Here is a 20,971-nt window from a genome sequence, read left to right as displayed (position 1 = left end):
CCTTTTTTTATGTAGTGTTTTTGCACGAATAAAATATATGGGTGATATATTTCAATATGTGCTTGGGGCGTATTACACTGTGAATAATAGCGATTTTTTGACAAATATTTCTGTGTGTAATGCTTTTTCGCTCCGCTTAGCCAACTTGTGCATATGCAGTACTCCACAAATCGCTTCATGTATGAATCAGATCACCGTGCTATGAATAAGTCATTATACAATAACAATTTGCTACTCGTTTATTGATTTCATTTATGAAAATTTTCAGATTTATGAAAGTTACTACAAGCTGAAGCAGGGGCAGAATGTGTTAATGATTGTGCCAGTACTTTTGCACCCGAAATCATCCGGTTTCATTCGGCTGAAAAGCACTGATCCTGAAGAATATCCCATTATTGACCCTCAATTTCTTTCAAATATAACAGACCTTGACACACTAGTCGCAGGTGAGTAATTAAAAATATTCCTTCAACTTTAAGACAGCACACGCCTTTATATTATTATGTGCTAAAAACCAAGGTGCAAGATGAACTAATGGAAGCGGTGATCCTACGATAGGCAGGGTGGGGAGGAATTCAGTTGATTCGCATGCCGTAGACGCGTATGACCTTCTGCGCTGAATCAAATTAACGTAGGCCCCTGTTCCTCGTGTCATGGTAACGTATAAAGGCGTAAGATTTTATGAACAGGGAATAATGAACACAAGAGGCAGTATTTGCTCTTACGCAGCTTCTCGTATGGTCCAGTAACAGGAGGCGTCAATCCTTCTGCCTTGCCCGGACGCTGAGCTCTTAAGGCCATTTATAGCAATTTGTCTATTAATAAGTAGCCTTCAGTGTGCAACTGTGTTGGTCAAAGACTCTGTGCTGCCGCGCCGTAAATTAAATATAAACGTATCGATACTTGACCGGCATACAAGAATACAACCTGAGGCTCTATCATTTAAAGAATTTCCTATCGGTTTCTGTGCCATTACGGCTTCTAGCCCTCCACAATTATAAAAAACTTTTTGGGGTGACCACAACTTCCCTTGTGTGTCATCTGACATAAAAGAACGCCAATATCGCCGCCTCACATGACGTATGCACACTGATTATGCCTGACTAGGCTCAACAAACCAAAATTATTTTTTTCAGATTGTAGGCCTCCTGCACCATTAGCGCTTCCCCTATTTATCAAGCTTTCTCGAGTTGCAGTCACTTCACCGGTCTGTTACACCACATCGTAAAACCTCGAAAACTCACCGCATTAAACTGGCGTGTACGAACTAAAGATGCATTATAATGAGAAGAAAAACTGATTTTTTTAATAGCCGGGGCATGCCCCCTTTCGAAAAGAACAAAACATGGCTGCCCACCTGTGTTTTCGAACACTTTCGCCGCGTATAAGACATCTCTATGCGAACTCTTCGCTGAGAATCCGTGTTTTAGCGTTTCTCAGTCGCCGCGGCACGCAACGGTGATTTTTCGACCAGGTACTACAAGATAAGCAATGGAAAGGGCTGATCACAAACTCTGACACCACCCTGCCCATAGGCTAATATAATTTACTGCGCTAGCTCGAACCCACCGAAACCTACTCCGCTTCGGCGCGCTCTTCGCCTCTTGTCAGCCAACTAAGTAAGAATCACCTGTCAATGAGGCAGTGTTATTTGCTTTCAAAGCAAACAAAAATGACTTCTTATATATGAGCACAACATTGACTGTTCGAGCAACGCTATTTGTCACAGGCTAATGCTTTCGAAAACTGTTAAGTAAATTTGGCGTCAGGAGACTGCCATAAAATCAAAATAACATGGTTGCACTAGAAACGCTCGGCGCACTACCTATCTATCTCGTTAATATTGATATATGTGCTTGCAAATGTGCAAAAACTATGCTAATATGAACGCTTCCATATGCAACATGAAATCAACACAATATTAGGGTGCCCTACGTTGCAGCGGAAGACTTATTAACTCCCTCGTTAGGACTATCAAGGTTCAATTGCGAAAAAAGAAACCTGGTGTCAGTGTCTGGGTGTGCCGTGACTTCCGCTCTTTAACCACAGTGGTGATAGCCTGCAATATATTGATCTTCCGGCACATCTTATGTCTTCTTGCGAAGATCCTTTGTCCAATGGTAAATTGACCGCGTGAAAAGTAACTTCCCATAAAAATATTTGCCAATTAAGATAGTTTCCATTTAATCTATGAGTTCTGTCGTTTCATGGCTTTCATGAAAAACAGCCACACAGTAGATTATTACAAAAAGCCTGTGCCTCCGGTAGCCCACACTAGGACGCAGCATTTTATTTATTTTTTATTTGTTTGTTTCCATAAGCAGGGAGGTACATGGTTGTGGCGGAAAAACAAGGGGAAAAAGGCTGCAGAGAAAGCAGCTTGACTGGCCCCAGGTTCCGTTTACTATGGCAGCAACAGGGCACGTGGGAAACATGTTAAAGAAAAAAAAAGAGGAGAAAAAAAGAAGAAAGAGCAAACACACCAAGAGCAAAATTCACAATTGACAACCGTACACACTCAAGATCGCAGAAACATATTACGCAGATTTTTTGCGGAACAAGTGAGCACATCGATATTGCAAATGGTGAGATCATTGAGTAAGCTGGGCAGCCAGTGGCAGAACATTTGCTGGCCATAATTAGTACGAATTTGAGGAACATGCCAAGTCTGAGGAGCTCGAGTTGTGTAAGGAGTTTCTCGTTTCGTGAGATGAGCGAGAGAGCTGAGGGCGCCAATACTTTTCTCATATCTTCTGTAGGTTGACAACAAGCGCAGGTTTATTAGGGCAGGTAATTTAAGGGTTCCAAGTACACTGAGAAGAGGAGCGGAATCAATTCGCCATACAATTTAGGTTGCAACCTATCACAAACAGCTTATATAAGCACAAGGACACTGTAGTGTAACGATCGTTATGAAAGTGGTGAAGTACAAAAACAAGTTCTTACGGACGTCGGCCAAGACCCGGAATCTCAGCCCAAGTAACGTTTCTGCCGCAGGCACAGCTTAAGAAGCTACTGCATACTTCAATACATAAAACACCAGAGAAGCCCGTGACTACAAAACCTACGCACCAAATTCGCACGCCTCGTGATACCGCACGCCCCATGCATCATGGGTTGCTTGAAACGACCTAGACCACAAGCAATATATCCCGCACCCAGTTAGCAGTGACGTTTAGACTCAGTTCTCCGAAAGATACGAGCAAAAGCCTTACGGCACACCCTTCATAATGCCTACGGACTGTATTGTTCAACAATTCATTAATGATTTTGTCACTGTGTTCCAAATGTAAATGCTCCTTCACATCAGCTATGAAGAATTGGACAAAAATATTGCAGTACCGTATGCTGGACGTCACGGCACAAGGTTTGATTAGTCTGACTCGCAACCGCCTGCAGTAACTCGCTGATTTTGCAGCAGTGTTCATGCAGACGACGCCGCACTTGCGAGCAAGACAGTTGGAATGCATCTGCAAGTTCGCATGCCAAGGTACATCGTCACCAACAGCCCAAGCGCCGACAAGCTGCGAGAATCCCTCCGCATGATTGTCCGCGAAGTGATAAAAGCGCCGCTCCCGGCAGCGGAACCAAAAACCACACCGCGTAATCTGTGCAGCAGGGCTTCGGAACACCGGTGCCACTTCCGCCAGGCTGGTGAAACTATCTACACAAGTGTCGCAAGCCCCGACCTTACCTGATCACGCTACATGTCTGATGGCACATGTCCCAGCACACAGTATACACAATACCGAAGATTCGTTTTAGAGCACAGCTCTGGTATAAGGGGGGGGGTGGGGGTCTACATTCGTCCACGGCAACAGATGACGAGGTAACAGCTCCTGCAAGGGGCGATGGCGAGCAGTTATGTCTAAAGCTCCATAGGAAGCTCCGTTTGGTTTTGTCGCCGCTGAGAATTCTGGCACAATTTTGCCAGAAGAAGTGCCGCTCTCGTCGCTTGGGAAACGAAGGGTGAGAAGAAAAGCGTAGTGCTGTGCAAGACTGGCTTTACGGCGACAACGGCTACGATATTGCGCCACAGTAGCGCGCTTCGTCTGTATGAAAACAAAGTGCGCTACTCACAGCGTTCTCTTTCTTATATAGAGCCACACAATTATAATAAGATATGAATGAATGAATGAATGAATGAATGAATGAATGAATGAATGAATGAATTTCTCCTGTTTACAACACAAAGGAAGCAGAAGCTAAAGGCCATGTGGCCTGACGAAGGCTTCTGCTCCCGCAACAATTCGGCACGCAGGCCGTACGCAGCAACATGTATCATGCATACATACTGAAATCAACTGGAATAGTCACGAGACAATATTGTTTTCGTGAAACAAAACATGTATACAAGAAATATGAGAAATGAACAGGATACTCAAAGTACGATGCATGTTGTATGAGACCAACCACAACCAAAGAACAAAAGAAACAAAAGACTGACAATTTATAGTGTGCTTCTAATCAGATAAACTCAATATTGTTCAGGATGAGAAAATGTTTGAATGATTTATTCGAATATTCTATAATTTCATCTTCAAAATCACGTAGGCGATTTAGTAGTGATGGTGCCTGGTAACTGACTAGTTGTTTTCCGTAATTGGTTCTTATTTTTGGTGTTCTCATGTTATGTTGTCGAAGGCTGTAATGCGGATTGGTGGGTACATTCACGATGTACTGCGATTTGTTCTGTTTAATGTATTGCAGCTACTTGTAATAATACACCTGATTTACCTTTAACATAGAGTGCTTTATAAAATATGGTGACATGGGAAATGAACATGAGTATCGAGCTGCGCTCAAATTTCGCTTTAGGTAGTATAGTAGTCGTCGGTGAACTTATTTTATGCCGTCGTTTTTCCTAGATCACTAGATTAGATAATTTAACACATTCTCCCGCCCAATGAGAAGGGCCCATGTGTTCGCTGCACTGAGCCCGTGATGTTGCGCTATCGCCCCCGCATATGAAGGAATATAGTTAACGGTCGCTCTTTGCATCATTTAATGGGCCTTTTGTCACGGTAAGCTCGCAGCGAGTTGAAGAGCCTCCTCTTGGCAGTTTTTACCGTTTCCACATATTTCGGTGGCTCAAGTGGAGCTTCTATGTTGTTCTTCAATAGCTAGCGCTGGGCCCAGTCGTCGTCTAGGTTTGCGCTGGTGAAACTCACTTCTTGGGAAACTCACCAAGGATATCCTTGACGTTTTGAGGGGCAAGACGCCTCCCCATCGGCGTTCTTATGGTGACCGCACTTGTGGATATTGGGACTGGCTGCGCAGTTATCAGCCGGCGATTTCTAGTGCAACTCAGGATGGTGACCTCCCACGTTGGGCGTTGTTCAAATCTCCAAAGCATGCGGTCACATATAACGCCGACGGTAAGATGTACGACACATGCCCTCAACTACCCGGTGTGCTTCATTTTGCTCCACCAGTGATCTCGTGGCTTGGAATCAACTTTTCTGTAACAATAACAGCGAAGTGACTGACTTATGGTAAATGTATTTAGCCTTGTCGACAAAATAATAAGCGCCAGTGCCGAAACATTTTCAGCACTGTGCCCCTCTCATAATGTTTGGCGACCAAGTGAGCATGGTAGTAGCAGCAGACATAACGAAGGCTTTTTACAATAAAGACCATGAAACCGCTATTGCCAAACTCATCGAACTGGGACTTCCACTGCCGTCCATGAGATTTATCTACTCATTTCTTCACGAACGCACCTTCACGACTAGAGCAGATGGATGGCAAGAAGTGTGCTTTACATCGAACAGAGAAGTCGCACAACGTTCGGTTTATGGTTCGTTTTCTCTTCATGGTTGTTCTAATACTTTTAACCTGTTACGTTCACCGGATTCCAGAGGTGAAGCTTTTTAATCTATGCGGATCATGTCACTTTGCGGTCTGTGTATAATGTTATCTCTAGACAAACTCAACAGCTTCACGACGCCCTTGATGTTCTACACAACTACGCTCGCCAAGCAGGGCTGAATATTTCCGCCCAAAAATCAACCTATGTCATGTGGCCAAAAGGCAGGACGCAAAAGGATCACGTAGCACGCCTTTGCATTTGGACACCGCACAGTGACAATCCCCGAGGCTTCGAAGACTCCATACTGCGTCTTCACATTCACCGTTCCGAACAGTGGTGGTGCACACTGGTTCCTCAAAATAAGAGAGTTAGACAAAAACAACTAAAATTATTCGTCGCATTGCAACAAAAGAAACGGGAGCACGTACTAACGTAGCTCGATGCTAGGTACGTGCAGTCTTGTCGCCACAAATTTTATAACAGACACAACTTCAACGGCTGACTTTTGCACAATTGGAGACAATGAACCGCGATGCCATGCGCAGAATCACAGCACTACCCCGCATCACTTTGATACCAACCTTACCGGAACATTCCCAGCTCAACACAATTTCAGAGCTAATTTTGCAATGTGTAAAAGCATGTGAAATCAAAAGCAACTTGTTGCAGATGTCACTACATTGCATGCGTACTTTAAACGCCGCTCTTGGATTGACAATCGGCCCAATCCAACACTTCCCACGGAATTCGCCAGCATCACAATTAGTAAGCCAAGGGCCTTACCACACAGCTATACGAGAGTTATTAATCATGAGCTAATACCTGGAAAGTCTATACGGATGCTGCTATCCTACCAGACGGCGCGAGGACATCATATCTCAGCTCTGCGCATAATTTCATTAGCGGTCTCCCGCGTTATTTATTTCGGGGTGCCAGTGCTCTAGTAATGGAAATTCAAGCCATGGTCAACGATTTGCCACCTCTAACCTGCCTGCAATCAAACAACTAGATATCTTAACTGATTCTTTAGCGGCTATTGAAAAACTCATGAATATTTACAAGGCGATGGAAGTCTGCAGGACAATACACTCTGTGAATAGTAAAACAGCAACTTTTGTCAAAAGCCACTGGGTTCAAGGCCAGGCTGCAAACGCTCGCAACTTTGCTACTGACCAGCAGGCACACTGGCTTCCTGATCGCGATCTTCCGTCTGGCCCCTCCAAATTATACTGCTTAACTCACTCCGAGACCATAAATTTTTCTCCGGCAGGACGCATGCGCTCCTATCCCACCGTGTGTGCTTTCTCCCCCTTCACCTTACTTGGGCGGAGGAATTCCTGGTTACAAGTCTTCGTTCCACTTTGGCCCTTACGCACGCTGTGATCTTCATCGTGAAACTGGTCACATTTACCACTGAGTGCTACGCGTCATACTGCTCAGTCCCAGTGAAGAAGGCGGATGCGTATCACGTAATATGGACATATTCAGATTTACAATCGAAACTATCACGTCTCCTACTGCAAGCCGGCCCTCGCTACAGTGTCACAACCAATTCGGCGCACTATATACATGACAGGTGCCAGAAACACTGCTTCAATTCATACACACCACATGTCTAGAGCACACCTATAATACTCATATACACATAAAAAATTATGCCTTAAGGGGAAGCTTTTATCGCCATAAAAAAAGCGAGCATCCGTAATATTTCAGCACCATGAGTTCCGTCGGCAATAACGTCAACTTTCGCGCAGGTGTTAATCTCGCTATGACACACAACTGCTTGTTGACCATCATCATCATCATCAGCCTGGTTACGCCCACTGCAAAGCAAAGGCCTCTCCCATATTTCTCCAACAACCCCGGTCATGTACTAATTGTGGCCATGCCGTCCCTGCAAACTTCTTAATCTCTGCAAACTTCTTAATCTTAACTTTCTGCCGCCCCCTGCTACGCTTCCCTTCCCTTGGAATCCAGTCCGTAACCCTTAATGACCATCAGTAATCTTCCCTCCCCATTACATGTCCTGCCCATGCCCATTTCTTTTTCTTGATTTCAACTAAGATGTCATTAACTCGCGTTTGTGCCCTCAGCCAATCTGCTCTTTTCTTATCCCTTAACGTTACACCTACCATTCTTCTTTCCATAGCTCGTTGCGTCGTCCTCAATTTGAGTAGAACCCTTTTCGTAAGCCTCCAGGTTTCTGCCCCGTAGGGGAGTACTGGTAAGACACAGCTATTATATACTTTCTCTTGAGGGATAATGGCAACCTGCTGTTCATGATCTGAGCATGCCTGCTAAACGCACCCCAGCCCATTCATATTCTTCTGATTATTTCGGTCTCATGATCCGGATCCGCCGTCACTACCTGCCCTAAGTAGATGTATTCCCTTACGACTTCCAGTGCCTCGCTGCCTATTGTAAATTGCTGTTCTCTTCCGAGACTGTTAAACATTACTTTAGTTTTCTGCAGATTAATTTTTAGACCCACTCTTCTGCTTTGTCTCTCGAGGTCAGTGAGCATGCATTGCAGTTGGTCCCCTCAGTTACTAAGCAAGGCAATATCATCAGCGAATGGCAAGTTACTAAGGTATTCTCCATTAACTTTTATCCCCATTTCTTCCCAATCCAGGTCTCTGAATACCTCCTGTAAACACGCTGTGAATAGCATTGGAGAGATCGTATCTCCCTGCCTGTGGCTTTCTTTATTGGGATTTTGTAGCTTTCTTTATGGAGGACTACAGTGGCTGTGGAGCCGCTATAGATATCTTTCAGTATTTTTACATACGGCTCGTCTACAGCCTGATTCCGTAATGCCTGCATGACTGCTGAGGTTTCGACAGAATCAAATGCTTTCTCGTAATCAATGAAAGCTATATATAAGGGTTGGTTATATTGCGCACATTTCTCTATAACCTGGTTGATAGTGTGAATATGGTCTATTGTTGAGTAGCCTTTACGGAATCCTGCCTGGTCCTTTGGTTGACAGCAGTCTAAGGTGTTGGTGATTCTATTTGCGATTACCTCAGCAAATGTTGTTGACCATCAAGCTTAAGTTAAATCGGGTCCACTTCCCTGATAAATAAAGTGATGACGACCAGTACCTCATCATGTTTAGCACAGTCGCGTTTATGGAAGACGCCTTCAGAATGAGCAGGACTTTTGCACGTACCTGTGAATGAAATTACATTGTCTATTCAACCTTGCTGAAGCAGAGAAAAGAGCTATGTAGCTTTCTTGAATAGGATTTCCAATTATCTGGAAGTGTTCTAACGTCTGGTAGATACCTATCGCGAAGCACCTCATCCGAGCTGACGGCTAACCCGTCCACTGCACCCCGTAATACTGTCACGTGGTCGTGACGTCAAAGAACACAGTAGCAATACTGTCAAAAGCAAAACTAGCTTTTCTTGGGCGAACCTGTGCCCATAAAACAGGCTACACTTAAAGCACAACGAGAGCGGCGAACACAGTCGGCGATCGTTGAAAATCTGATCAGCAAGTCAAGCGCGTCAGCTTTTATAGAGCAGTCATCGAATGTTCCAGACTAATCGTTCGGACCCGCGTGCCTTGCACAAAGTTCTACACCATTCGCGTCAGGTGATGAAATCAGATATCATAACGTTCGGCGACAGCAGACAGCAGGGTAGATGCATCGATAACTTTCCAGAAACGTCGGATACATGCAGGCGCGTCCTCGCTGTGCGATTACAGTTGTTAAGCGGCGAAACGTGGCCGCCCGATAAAGATAAGTACACGTGTCAATACGTATCAGCACACGAGCGGGCCCAGTCGTCGTCTAGAACGTTATCCACCTGCCGAAGAGGCCCAGTTTATCCTCGTCATGATCGCGAGGAAGGCGGCACGCTGTAGATCCATTTCACTTATTCGCGCCTCAGTAGGCTGTGCTTACTTTGACGAATCGATGATGTGCTTGCTGGACTCCACAACGTCACGCACTCTCTATCAATGCACTTGAAGAGCGGCTACTGGCTGAACAAACTGAATGAAACAGACAGCCAAAAGACCACGTTTACCACACCTGTAGAACTTTTTTTGCGTTAAGGTCGTGGCCTTCAGCGATCATAGGGGCCAAGGACGTCCTAGTGAGTTATGGACACCGTGCACGAAGGGGTGAAACTGCAGATCTGGATAACGTCGTATGCTTTACTGATTCCTTTGACGAGCACCTTCGGAAGCCAGCTGCCGCTCTCATAGCGATTAGGTCGTCAGGATGAGAAAGGTGCGGTATTGTCTATGTCTAGGCATGCGCCCACACATTAAAAAGACCACAGCCACTCGACATATTATATAACCCACTGAATAAGTTATCCCCAGGCTATTTGCGCAGAACGCATATATTAGAAACGTTCTGTGCGTTATGTATTGGAGATCGCCAGGCCCTTCTCACGCCTCACGAAAGCAGACTTGCAGTTCACGTGCGAGGAGCCTCATCAAAACAGGTTTCGGAAAGTTCAATGACACTTGTATTCAAGATGTGTTGGTGTTGTTGCTTTGATAGGAAGACCAACACCGAGACAAAATACATGGAATCGGCGTAGGTTTTGGCAAAGTTCCGGTTAAAAATAAAAACGGTCTGGAGTCAGTCGGCTTGTGTCCGGAAGCTCCTGTCGCAGGTTGAACCCAACTATCCCATTAGAGAAAAATAGTGCCTCATCATCGTTTGGGCCATCACCTTTGTCACATATCTTTACGGCAAGCTATTCAAGGTTGTGCGTGATCATAACAATCTGCGGTAGCTCACGAACCTGAAATACCCAGTGGGTCACGTGCTTTTTTGGAGCCTGTGACTCTAGTTCTTCTACGTCACAGTGGTCTATAACTCAGACCTAACGAATTTCTACGCCAAGCACCTTTCCAGAGCATCCACTTAGTCCCACCAAGCAACAAGGATGGCATTTTTCTTGGACCCATAAGTGCCACCATCTCTGCGAAGAATAGAATAGAGGCATGTTTTGCTATCGGTTCGGCTGCTGCCGTGCTATCCCAGTAATGGGGTTGCATGGGCAATCACAAGTTCATCTGAAAAAAAAAAGACTGTTTGGGCATCATTTCCTATCTCTATGCCTGGGCTCAATCCCATACGCTTGACAAAACAGAACACGACTTGTGCACAGTGCTAGGATCAATGCGGAACTGCTACAATAATAAAGTCCAAAATTTCTCCATTACAGCCATGAACTACAGTTAAGGAGGCACGGCTAGATGTTAATGTCGGTAGCAGTACCTTGTTTTTTTTTGTTGTTGTGATTGCAACGGAATTTGTAGACGCAGCGTGTAAACTGTTGGCTTTCTTTGAAGATAAATTAGGTTTTGTAAAATAGACTTTTAATTTGTAGTGGCTGACGTAAGCGCACAAGGTCCGACGTGTTTCTAACACTGTCGTGATGATTGTTGCTACTTATAGCCTCCCGGCACGCGCTGTTCAATTTTTCTAAGTGGGGCCCGCAAGCTATAAACAAAGGACGTAGCACTTATTAATCTGCGAACAGGTAAAACGAGCAGATCAGATACACTGGCAGAAATTTTGCAGTAGATTTGGAATCATCGCAAACTGCGCAAGATGTAGACGCTCACGCATGTATAGGACGCCATTGGTCGACTGCGTGCATCTTGCCTCCGGCGAAGTTTCATCGTCCATGGTTGTGCTGGCGTTTTCTTTGTGCACAGTAGCACATCACTAGCTCCAACGTCTGTGACTTGAGTCGGGCCGTATGTTTTATGCTATTTGGTGCTTTCTTGCGCATGCGTTCAGGCGCCAAGATCGCCGTGCAGACGTTGAAGACTCAAGCTATGAAGAATGCCAACGTGACCATTTGGGACACTGCCCTGCCAGCGTGCGGGTCGGCCGGACCGTTGTGGAGCGACTCGTACCTGCGTTGCTTTGTGCAGCACACTTCACTGAGTGGTTGGCACCCTTGCTGCACTGCACCGATGGGGACGCATCCGCAGGCCGTGCTAGATGCCAGACTCAGGTAGGAACAAGCACATAATCTATGTAAGGCAAGGCGAACTCTTACTCTCCTCGCAACACTTTGTTCATATGGCTTGTAAAATATTACGGCGCCTCTTTCAAACAGAAGCTTAGAACTTTATGACGGAACATTCCCAGTGGCGCTATGAATACGATATATCTTCTAGCCCTCTCTGTGAGCGGAACCTACCAGTACGCTCGAAATAAATGCAGTGTGGAAATGAATCGGATACTAATAGCATTTTGGATGTGCTCTTCGATGTTTGGCATAAAATAAATGTGATTTTAAACTACGGTAATCTACGGAAGGACGTGGATCCTTACCTGGCACCTAAAATAAGGTTAATTGCGTGGTGTAATCGCTCTCGCAAGGCTAGATCGCACCTATAGCCACCATTTTTTTTTCAACTCGGCATCCACAATCTCACGTTGACGCGGTGGCGCGGTGCCGGCTAGGAAGAAGTGATGTCGATGTTATGTGCAAGAACTGATGTCCTTCGTGGCCTATCTAGGAATAAGTCTTGAAGTACTTCCAGGATTTTCTACAACATCGTCAGCCGTATGGGTCCTAACTGCGCATTATAAACTAGTTCTCTAATTGGTTGTTCCCTAACCTCTCCCTTAATGACTTACACGAGTCACCGAAGCCCTACAACAATCACTTTGCGACTGTTTACCGTTACGCATACATCAGTTTCCCGTTCCGTGGGTTGCTGCGCGAGGTGGAGTTTGGGACAGGAATCCACCAAACCCTTTGACGAGTACGTCCGGTAGTAGGAATGAATGAAAAAGGGTTTATTTGACTGTCTCCAGATACGGAAGCCCCCTCTATGTAGGAGCTTACGAAACGTCTGGGTTAGCATCAAGACACGTCAGCACCACCTCATACCGCGAAAAGTATCCGCTTTTAATACGGTCGTCTTCCCTTGCGGAATATACTATGAAATTTGGTGACGCTATCACGGCCAATCACAATCCCTGAAAGAGTCGCTAAACCCTCCTTTGGTATGGCACCACTCCACAGAACTTGGTCCCCTGTGTTGCACCTTCGCTCCCGCATATAGCGCAAGCGCGCAGCAATCTGCGAATCTAAGGTTGAAGCCGTTCCCACTGTGACATTCGACGCTGGTCATTTCCATTGTTAGTTCAGGTTGTGAGGTTCAGCTAGAAGGGTCTTTTGTTCCACCGTCAACAGTCGGCGTCAACGCTGCGTTGACTTCTGGATAGGCGCTGATGAGCGGTGGTTGCATCGTTGCAAACGTCTAAGGCATGCTCATCGCCATATGTAGGCCTGTGAGACTTGAGCAGATTACAATGATGAACCGGCTATTTTTTCCGCTTTGCAGACGGGCTTATAACATATTTCGTGTCACACAGTTTCTGGAAAAAGCTAGCGGGACGTTCCCAGTGCACCTCAAGTTTGTTTTTCTGCCATGCTCGCAGGAATAAATACTTTTTTGCGGAGATCAAATCGACAGGTCCTGGCTGACCGGTCGTAATACAGCTCTCACCTACCCTGGGCTTTAGACATGGCCATAGGTGTGTCCACCGGGCAGCAGGGGGGCACTCGGCCCCGCACTCTCAGAACTTGGGGGAGGGGGGGGGCAAATTAGTTAATTTGCCTGCACTCTCCCCTTGTTTTAAAGCCGGGAATATTGATAGCCGGCCTACAGATAGCCGTTTGAAGCCCTTATACTGTGGTCCGGCCTTCAGGATACCCATTAACGGTATGCATAAGGAACAAAGGGCCTAGTCGGTTCCAGCTGCTAAATTCCGCCCCCCTGCAAGTCTGTAGCGTTGTCTTTCCATTCTTTACCTAGGGATTGAGTCGGGCTACTTGTCTGTCAATAGTGTAATTTAACCTGAATTGTGCAACTGAAGTGCGCAGTACCCTCAAGACTGCTTTAATTTATTCGGCCTTGTTTTCGCGGTTACACCGAGGCAGCGCGATGCGTTCGTTTCTTGCTTCCAGCGCACTACATCCCGCCATCGTTGTGACAGGAAGTGCTCGAGAGGTGATTGAGTAAGATGTCCTTTAGTTGCCAGTGCGTTAGTTACACCATGCTTGTCATAGGCGTGTCTACCGATTCGCGGGGAAGCAAGCCCCTTCCCCCGCAGTGAGAAGTGAAAGGCAAAAGTAGGCCAGCTGCGCACCCCCCCTCCCTATAAACACACACACACACACGTACACACACACACACACACACACACACACACACACACACACACACACACACACAAACACACACACTCTTCTGAAGAAGGCACTGTCGGCTACACACGGACAATCTGGTAAAACAACAGCAGCAGCCAAGTTTTCTCTCAGAATTTTGCTCGCACAGGTAGGATTTTTTCCCTTCGCAACCCGCTGGGGTACTTAAGATAGTGCTTCAGGCGTCGCCGCGACGCGCTATAGTAGAACACGCTCGGCACACTGCACTATGCAGTTAAGGGATACCGTACTTTGCACTGCGGGACGCCTGCTGGACGTGCCTCGGAAGCCTGAATTGCTGAAAAAGCTGTCGCTTGACTATCCAGAACAAGTTTAGCCTACAACGCCTAGCACCATCACTGTTTGGGGCGGTCTAACCTAATGATCTTTGAAAACACAAAATCATATTTCTTTTTTATAACTTACTGGTATTAGTCTTGCTATTTTAGCAATCTTGTCGCTAAATGTAGCGACTTAATTGTCTGGTTCCAGAAAAGCTTTCTATATCGCAATCCGCCACCTTCTTTACTGACTTGAATGAAGAATTGGCGACATTTCAGCGAATTATATGTTATAAAGGCTACTTGAGAAATAACCTTTGAGAACGCAGTTCAGTATTCAAAGGATACATTGTAAGCGGCCAAAACACGATATACGAAGAATAGGCTCCGTGACCATGATGAACCAACGGTTGGTTCCATATTGGTAGCCTTCACATTGTGATTGTGCTTCAGTGCACCGTGCACATCATGGCCATCATTGTTATCACAAAATTGAAGTTTCTTTATTATTTACAAAACCTATTTGTATGCCTTTGGGTTCGGTGTTGTCACCAATAGCACTCGATTAGTACACGTGCGCAAGCGTTTCAGAGAACTTACTTACCAATACCAAATGGAATAAGTTTTGTGTTCAGATTTAAAACACAGCAGGTGAATAAGACGTATCGACTGCGTAAAGACGGCCTAAATATCGGAACGGCTGGGCTCGTTTACGCGCGTCGGAACAAATTGCTTACCTACTCTCACGGCTTTCGGACCAATCAGTACTTCACGCCGGCTATCAGGTGATTGATGGCGATAAACGCGTTATTTAGCCAGTGCAAAGCTCGGGTAATTGTCATCTTCGTGCTGACAACGCGCAGGCAAGCGCGTTCCACGGAACCTAGTTGTGCGCATCACGAACGTATAAAAGCGCAAATATTTAGGGTTAATATGCAGACAATGTGCTTTTTCATGCTAAGAAAATTACATTGCTTGTGTTCTTTTGAACCATGCTGTATTTAAAAACTTCTAATCTGAAGGTAATGAACAATTTAGGCTGGCACAATCCCTTATGTGAATATCGAACATCTGCTTTTCCGAAAGCGAATGGGATGTGAATAGTAAGTACTAATTTAGAAGAGAATATCGTATATCCGAATGCAGACGCACATATTTATAGCAGGAATATTTATTTCTGTGGACAATTAGGATCGTTTTAAACACAAGGTCACTACAAGCGTAATGAAAAGAACTGCACGAATAAGCTGCTTGACACCTTTAGAGCATGGTGGCATACAAGCTTTCCAAAAATGACAGGCTGCTGTGGGACCACGTATGGAATCGAAATGGAGGAAAAAGACAGCTTGCTGACGGTGAAAGGCAAACCCACAACATCAAACTTACTCAGCCGTTGCACTACCAATTATGCTACGGCGACGACAGCAGTCCTCACGTCCATGCATTCTTCGGTATTTGCGTATTTATGGGCATTTGGGTGCAGCGGCGGCGTAGAGGTAGAGCATCCGCCTCGCAAGCAAGATGACCGTGGTTCGAATCCCCGTGCCACGCAATTTTCCACCGGATTTAAAAAAAAAAATCTGGGTGTTGATAAAATTGCATAAACAGGTTTGAAGTGCGGCCTGATCCGGGTGACCAGGACCGGCTACGCACTCCATCACCAAGGCAGCATTGGCCACCCTGTTGCAGTACTTGGCCACAACCTCCTATGTGAATACAATGAAACCCCGGCCCTCAGTCCCCAGCAGCTGCGAAGCAACTGACCACGGCGACGGTCAGACATGTGACGCAGCAGAGGGCGCTAAGAATCCCTGGTTTGGGAGAGGCCGCCATTGGAATCTGAACCTGGCAACGTTTAACGCTCCAACGTAATTTAGTGAGGCGAGTTTAGCAGTGCTATTGGATGAATTAGAGGGCAGTAAACTAGAGGACAGGTAGTGACCGCGGATCCGGATCATGAGACTGAAATAATCAGAAGAGTAAGAATGGGCCGGGGTGCGTTTGACATCATGAACAGCAGAGTGTCATTATCCCACAAGAGAAAAGTGTATAACAGCTGTGTCTTACCAGTACTCACGTATGGGGAAGAAACCTGGAGGCTTATGAAAAGGGTTCTACTTAAATTAAGGACGAGGCAACGAGCTATGGAAATAATGATGAGTGTAACGTTAAGGGATAGGAAAAGAGCGGATTGGGTGAGGGAACAAACACGAGTTAATGACATCCTAGTTGAAATCAAGAAAAAGAAGTGGGCATGGCTGGACATGTAAGGAGGAGGGAAGATAACCGATGGTCATTAATGGTTACGGACTGGATTCCAAGGAAAAGGAAGCGTAGCAGGAGGCGGCAGAAAGTTAGGTGGTTGGATGAGATTACGAAGTTTTCAGGGAAAACATGGCCATAATTAGTACATGATCGGGGTAGTTAGAGAAGTATGGGAGAGGCTTTTGCCCGGCAGTGGACGTAACCACGCTGATGATGATGACAAGATCAAACCGAAGGAGTGTTAACCGGTGCCACATTTCCACACCAATATCGAAAACGAGACCTGCATTACCATTCTTTCTTTCTGCATTGCGTCAAAATATTTATCTTGTCATTGTTGTACTCCTGATAATTAAAATGTGCGATACTTTGTTTAACAGTGAACAGTAAGCCGACATTAACAGTCCGATGTTGCGCAATGTTTGGTTGGTTTTGGTATCCGAAAATACTGAATACAATTTTTGAATACAAATGAAATAATACAAACCAATTATTCGTGTTCAAAAGTTGGGGTATTCGCCCACCTTATAGTAGATACATTAGTAAAGCTAAAGCCCTATATGCCCTGGTGGTAAATTCACTGTTTTCCTTCAGCTGCAACATGTCACGTTTAGGTAAACGACATATTACACGTTAACTTATACTAGGTTCTTTCTAAGCACTTGCGTTATTAAAATCCACTTGGTGGTTATAGAGCCAATTGTAGTGACTCTTTTTGTCTCTCTTCAATGACGCGCTTCAGAAGCTATTGGCAACACTATACTGTAATGGTTCATAATGGGCGACTGAACACGATATCGAGAGTTCAAAAAGATAACTTTCACTGAAGCGTTTTTCAGCCCTTGTTATTGCAATGGACATCAGATAATCTTCACAGCATGACACAGCTGGGCCCGCTCTCAGTATTGTTCACACATTCAACGTCTGTATATCTTCGAATGAATATTATACAATAGATAAACGTGCCATTAACATACTATATATAAAAGAACGCGGCATTGTTTATTCGTCTGCGGCCGCTAAAGTAGCAGCTATGCCTAATCATCCTACCAACCACGCTGCGCGCCGGCTCGATTTGTTCCCCTTGGCATGGCAGGAGCATTCCGTGTCAGGCTTTGTGGTAAAGCATACGAAAAACGAACATGTACTGGACAAGTCAAAGGGAAAACTATATACAGGTTTACAGTAGTGCAGCTTGCATTCCTTCTCTGGCGTCCGTGCCGACAGGAAAGCCACGGCAGAGCGATCGCAGGCGGCAAATGCTGCAAAGATCACTGTGTAATCGGCACACCCAATCTCTCTCCTCCCATATATATATATATATATATATATATATATATATATATATATATATATATATATATATATATATTGAAATAGCAAGGTCGAGACGACGCTTTATTCCAAGAAGGAAAACTGGCGTCGATGCAAAACGAACACGCGCCGATCATTGTTGATGACTTTGTACAGCAGAAGATGAAGTCCGAATAAATGCTCGCACTAAGACAAAGAAAATTATTAGTACACTCATTCACCAAACTTGGGCTATCGCTAACCTCACCAACCATTCTTTCTTTTGGTGCGACCTCACTGGTATCAAGCCACAGGGATGCTTTTCTAGCAATTTACAATATTATTAGAGACACAAAAAGAGTACCTTGCTGACTTTCTAATATTATCAATATATTCTCTTATTTCATTTATTTACGTTAACTTACGTTATCAAAATTCTTCACAGTATTTTCATCATACGTCTAAATTACAGTTCTAGTCTCACGCTCCACAATTTAAATCTAGTTTGGCTTTACTACTAAGCACACGAAAAATCCCCCATAGTGGGTATGTGCCACTGTCTGGGACACAAGGCAAGACAATTTCCCCCGTGGACGGAAGTGGCCAGCGCGGCCGCCCATTATACAGTGCAACGGAGATAAAAGGGCTTCAGGTAGGAAACGTGCACGATCTCTGTTCCGCGGCAGCGTCGGTCAGTCGGGGCATTAACAGGTGAAACTCGATAGTTCACCGGCAAGGTCTGCTCTATGACTTTGTAGGGGCCAATATATCGAGACTAAAGCTTCTCACATAAACCGGGTGTTCGTGCAGGTTTCCATATCAGCAGATCGTCACCAGAGCGCTAGGGAATTACGCGGTGAGAGGCATCGTACCGATGTTTGCAATCGTCTTGGCTGGCATCAGTGTTCATACGGGTACGACGACGACATTGGGCAAAACGCGACAGAGACTGGACGCGAATAAATGATGAAGCGTTGACGGTGCCAGAGAAGTAAGAAACGTCGAGTGATTAAGTTGGGTGGCGGCCGTATAATAAGAAAAACGGAGAGTATCCAGTGGTCATTTGAACAGACGTGTTGCATGCAAATGTTACAAATGGAAGAATCCCATCCCAGTTACGATGGTCAGGTTGAATATACATGGATAGCATGTCGCACAGCGTGCGATGAAATCGCTCTGTTAGGACGTTGGTTTGAGGGTGGTAGCTAGACGTTGTCTTGTGCATGGTGTTAGACGCGTGTAGTACTTGGTTAAGAGTGCTTGCAAGAAATGCCTTGCCTCGGTCGCTGAAAAGAACGTGAGGCGCCCCGTGACGTAAGTAGATAGCCTGCAAGACGAATATATATATATATATATATATATATATATATATATATATATATATATATATATATATATATATATATATACATATATATATACACGACTGTTTTTATCGATCACGCAGTTTCTCTAAAACTCGAAAAGCACCCACAATAATCGATTGAATGTACGAAACCTTCTTTTTCCTCGACGTTTCCATTTGGGTCCGGCTTTCACCACTGAAAACTTCCTTTCTCTTTCTCTCTCTCTCTCTCTCTCTCTCTCTCTCTCTCTATATATATATATATATATATATATATATATATATATATATATATATATATATATATATATATATATATATATATATGCCCCCAACTCGATAATTAGTTTGTACGCTAGTAGACAGGGCCTCTTCTAATAACCTTTGCGCATTCCTAAATCGTTGAAGTAACTTGAGTACATACTCGACCACAACAGGGTCTTCCCCGCGCCTTTTCCATGATTCGCGGAGCAATTCGCAGAGGCAATCGCAGCAAGCTGTCGTTACGAGCTCGGCTGGCGAAAAACCGGTTGCCTCAGCGGCGCAGTCCTCGACGCAAGCATTGCGGCAGGTAGCAGTCTATCTTCTTTTCGAAGCGTAACGCCCTTAACGTGCGCGCAATAATAGAGTGTAGCTTCTCTACGGAATTGATCTGCGGATGCTACACTTCGCCATGAATGAGCCTTACCCCACATTATTCTAGGAAGGTCGTGGTTAGGGCACAAGTAAGCACGGTGCCTTGGTCGGACTGCACTTCGGCGGAAAACTAGCTCGCGCGATTATCGAGAGGACCGCATTACCTATTTCCACCCAACTAAGTTCTTTAAGTGGGACAGCTTCGCAAAACCTAGTAGCGGGGCAAATCGCTGTGAAAATATGAAGGTATTCCAATGTTGGTACTAGAAGTAGGGCTACCGTGTCGACTATTAGTCACTCCCCCCCTAGGCATGTGTCGCAAGTACTTTCAAATTGCGCTGCATGTCGGAGACAACGCGGCCAATAATACTACAACACTCGATCCTTAGTTTTACATGCACGTAAACGACCAGCCCAAGAACTTGTGTACGACAAGCGCAAAATATGTTATCGGTAAGCCTGAGACGCGACCAGTTGGTCAAATGCGACACTCCTGCAATCTACACACTACCGGTAAAGTAAGGTGGCTCTGTCATAAAAAATCCTGTTTTTGCGCGCCACGCATTCGTTTACGTAGCTTCGGATGTTTTGCAGGCTGGATTCCTCGTTTTTTCTCGGACCTCAAGGCTGAACTGTTGATCTCTAACAGCCTCTGCAGGCCTTGAGACGTGGGCGCGAAGAACAAATCTGGCGAATCCTCTTTCAATAACTTAGTTGCTGCCAATACCGGGACCGCTGCTTGAGCGCATCTCAACACCTATGGTTCCAACGTGGAGGTGTTCTCGATCTCCGATTCTGAGGTTCTGAAGAACCGTGCAGCTCAGTTAGTCCCGCCTCCGCAACGACGTTTGCAGCTACCTCACGAGCTTTCGATCTCGTTAGTGCCATCCCTCTAACCTCCCCGAATAATAGCCCTTTCTCGCGCAGAATCTGGTCCCACCTATTTAGGAGCAAGGGCGCTGCGGAGAAAGTGCAGGCAATACGGCAACTTCCGTCTCAAGTACGCCGAAAAGTAATTTAATAGATACCTCTGCGAACGGAAGACAAGCACTGTGAGCTACTAAAGCATGCTTCATGCAGGGGCATTACCCCGTGAACATCTCAGGTCCCACATGAAAGCTGTGAACTACGT

The 20,971-nt window shown here is 45.3% G+C and overlaps 1 protein-coding gene across 1 annotated transcript in view; it reads left to right on the top strand.

Annotated features, from left to right (window-relative positions):
* The window catches only part of LOC135902828 (4-pyridoxate dehydrogenase-like), a 151,549-nt gene that overhangs the window by 116,516 nt on the left and 14,062 nt on the right, over positions 1 to 20,971 (top strand). The window contains exons 9-10 of the mRNA XM_070531356.1: positions 269 to 446; positions 11,589 to 11,808. Of these exons, the coding sequence (XP_070387457.1) occupies positions 269 to 446; positions 11,589 to 11,808 (398 nt within the window). The remainder of the gene's footprint in view (positions 1 to 268; positions 447 to 11,588; positions 11,809 to 20,971) is intronic.

This window comes from Dermacentor albipictus, chromosome 1 (genome assembly GCF_038994185.2).
Source record: "Dermacentor albipictus isolate Rhodes 1998 colony chromosome 1, USDA_Dalb.pri_finalv2, whole genome shotgun sequence".
Lineage (NCBI taxonomy): Eukaryota > Metazoa > Arthropoda > Arachnida > Ixodida > Ixodidae > Dermacentor > Dermacentor albipictus.
This window is presented reverse-complemented; position numbering and strand designations above follow the sequence as displayed.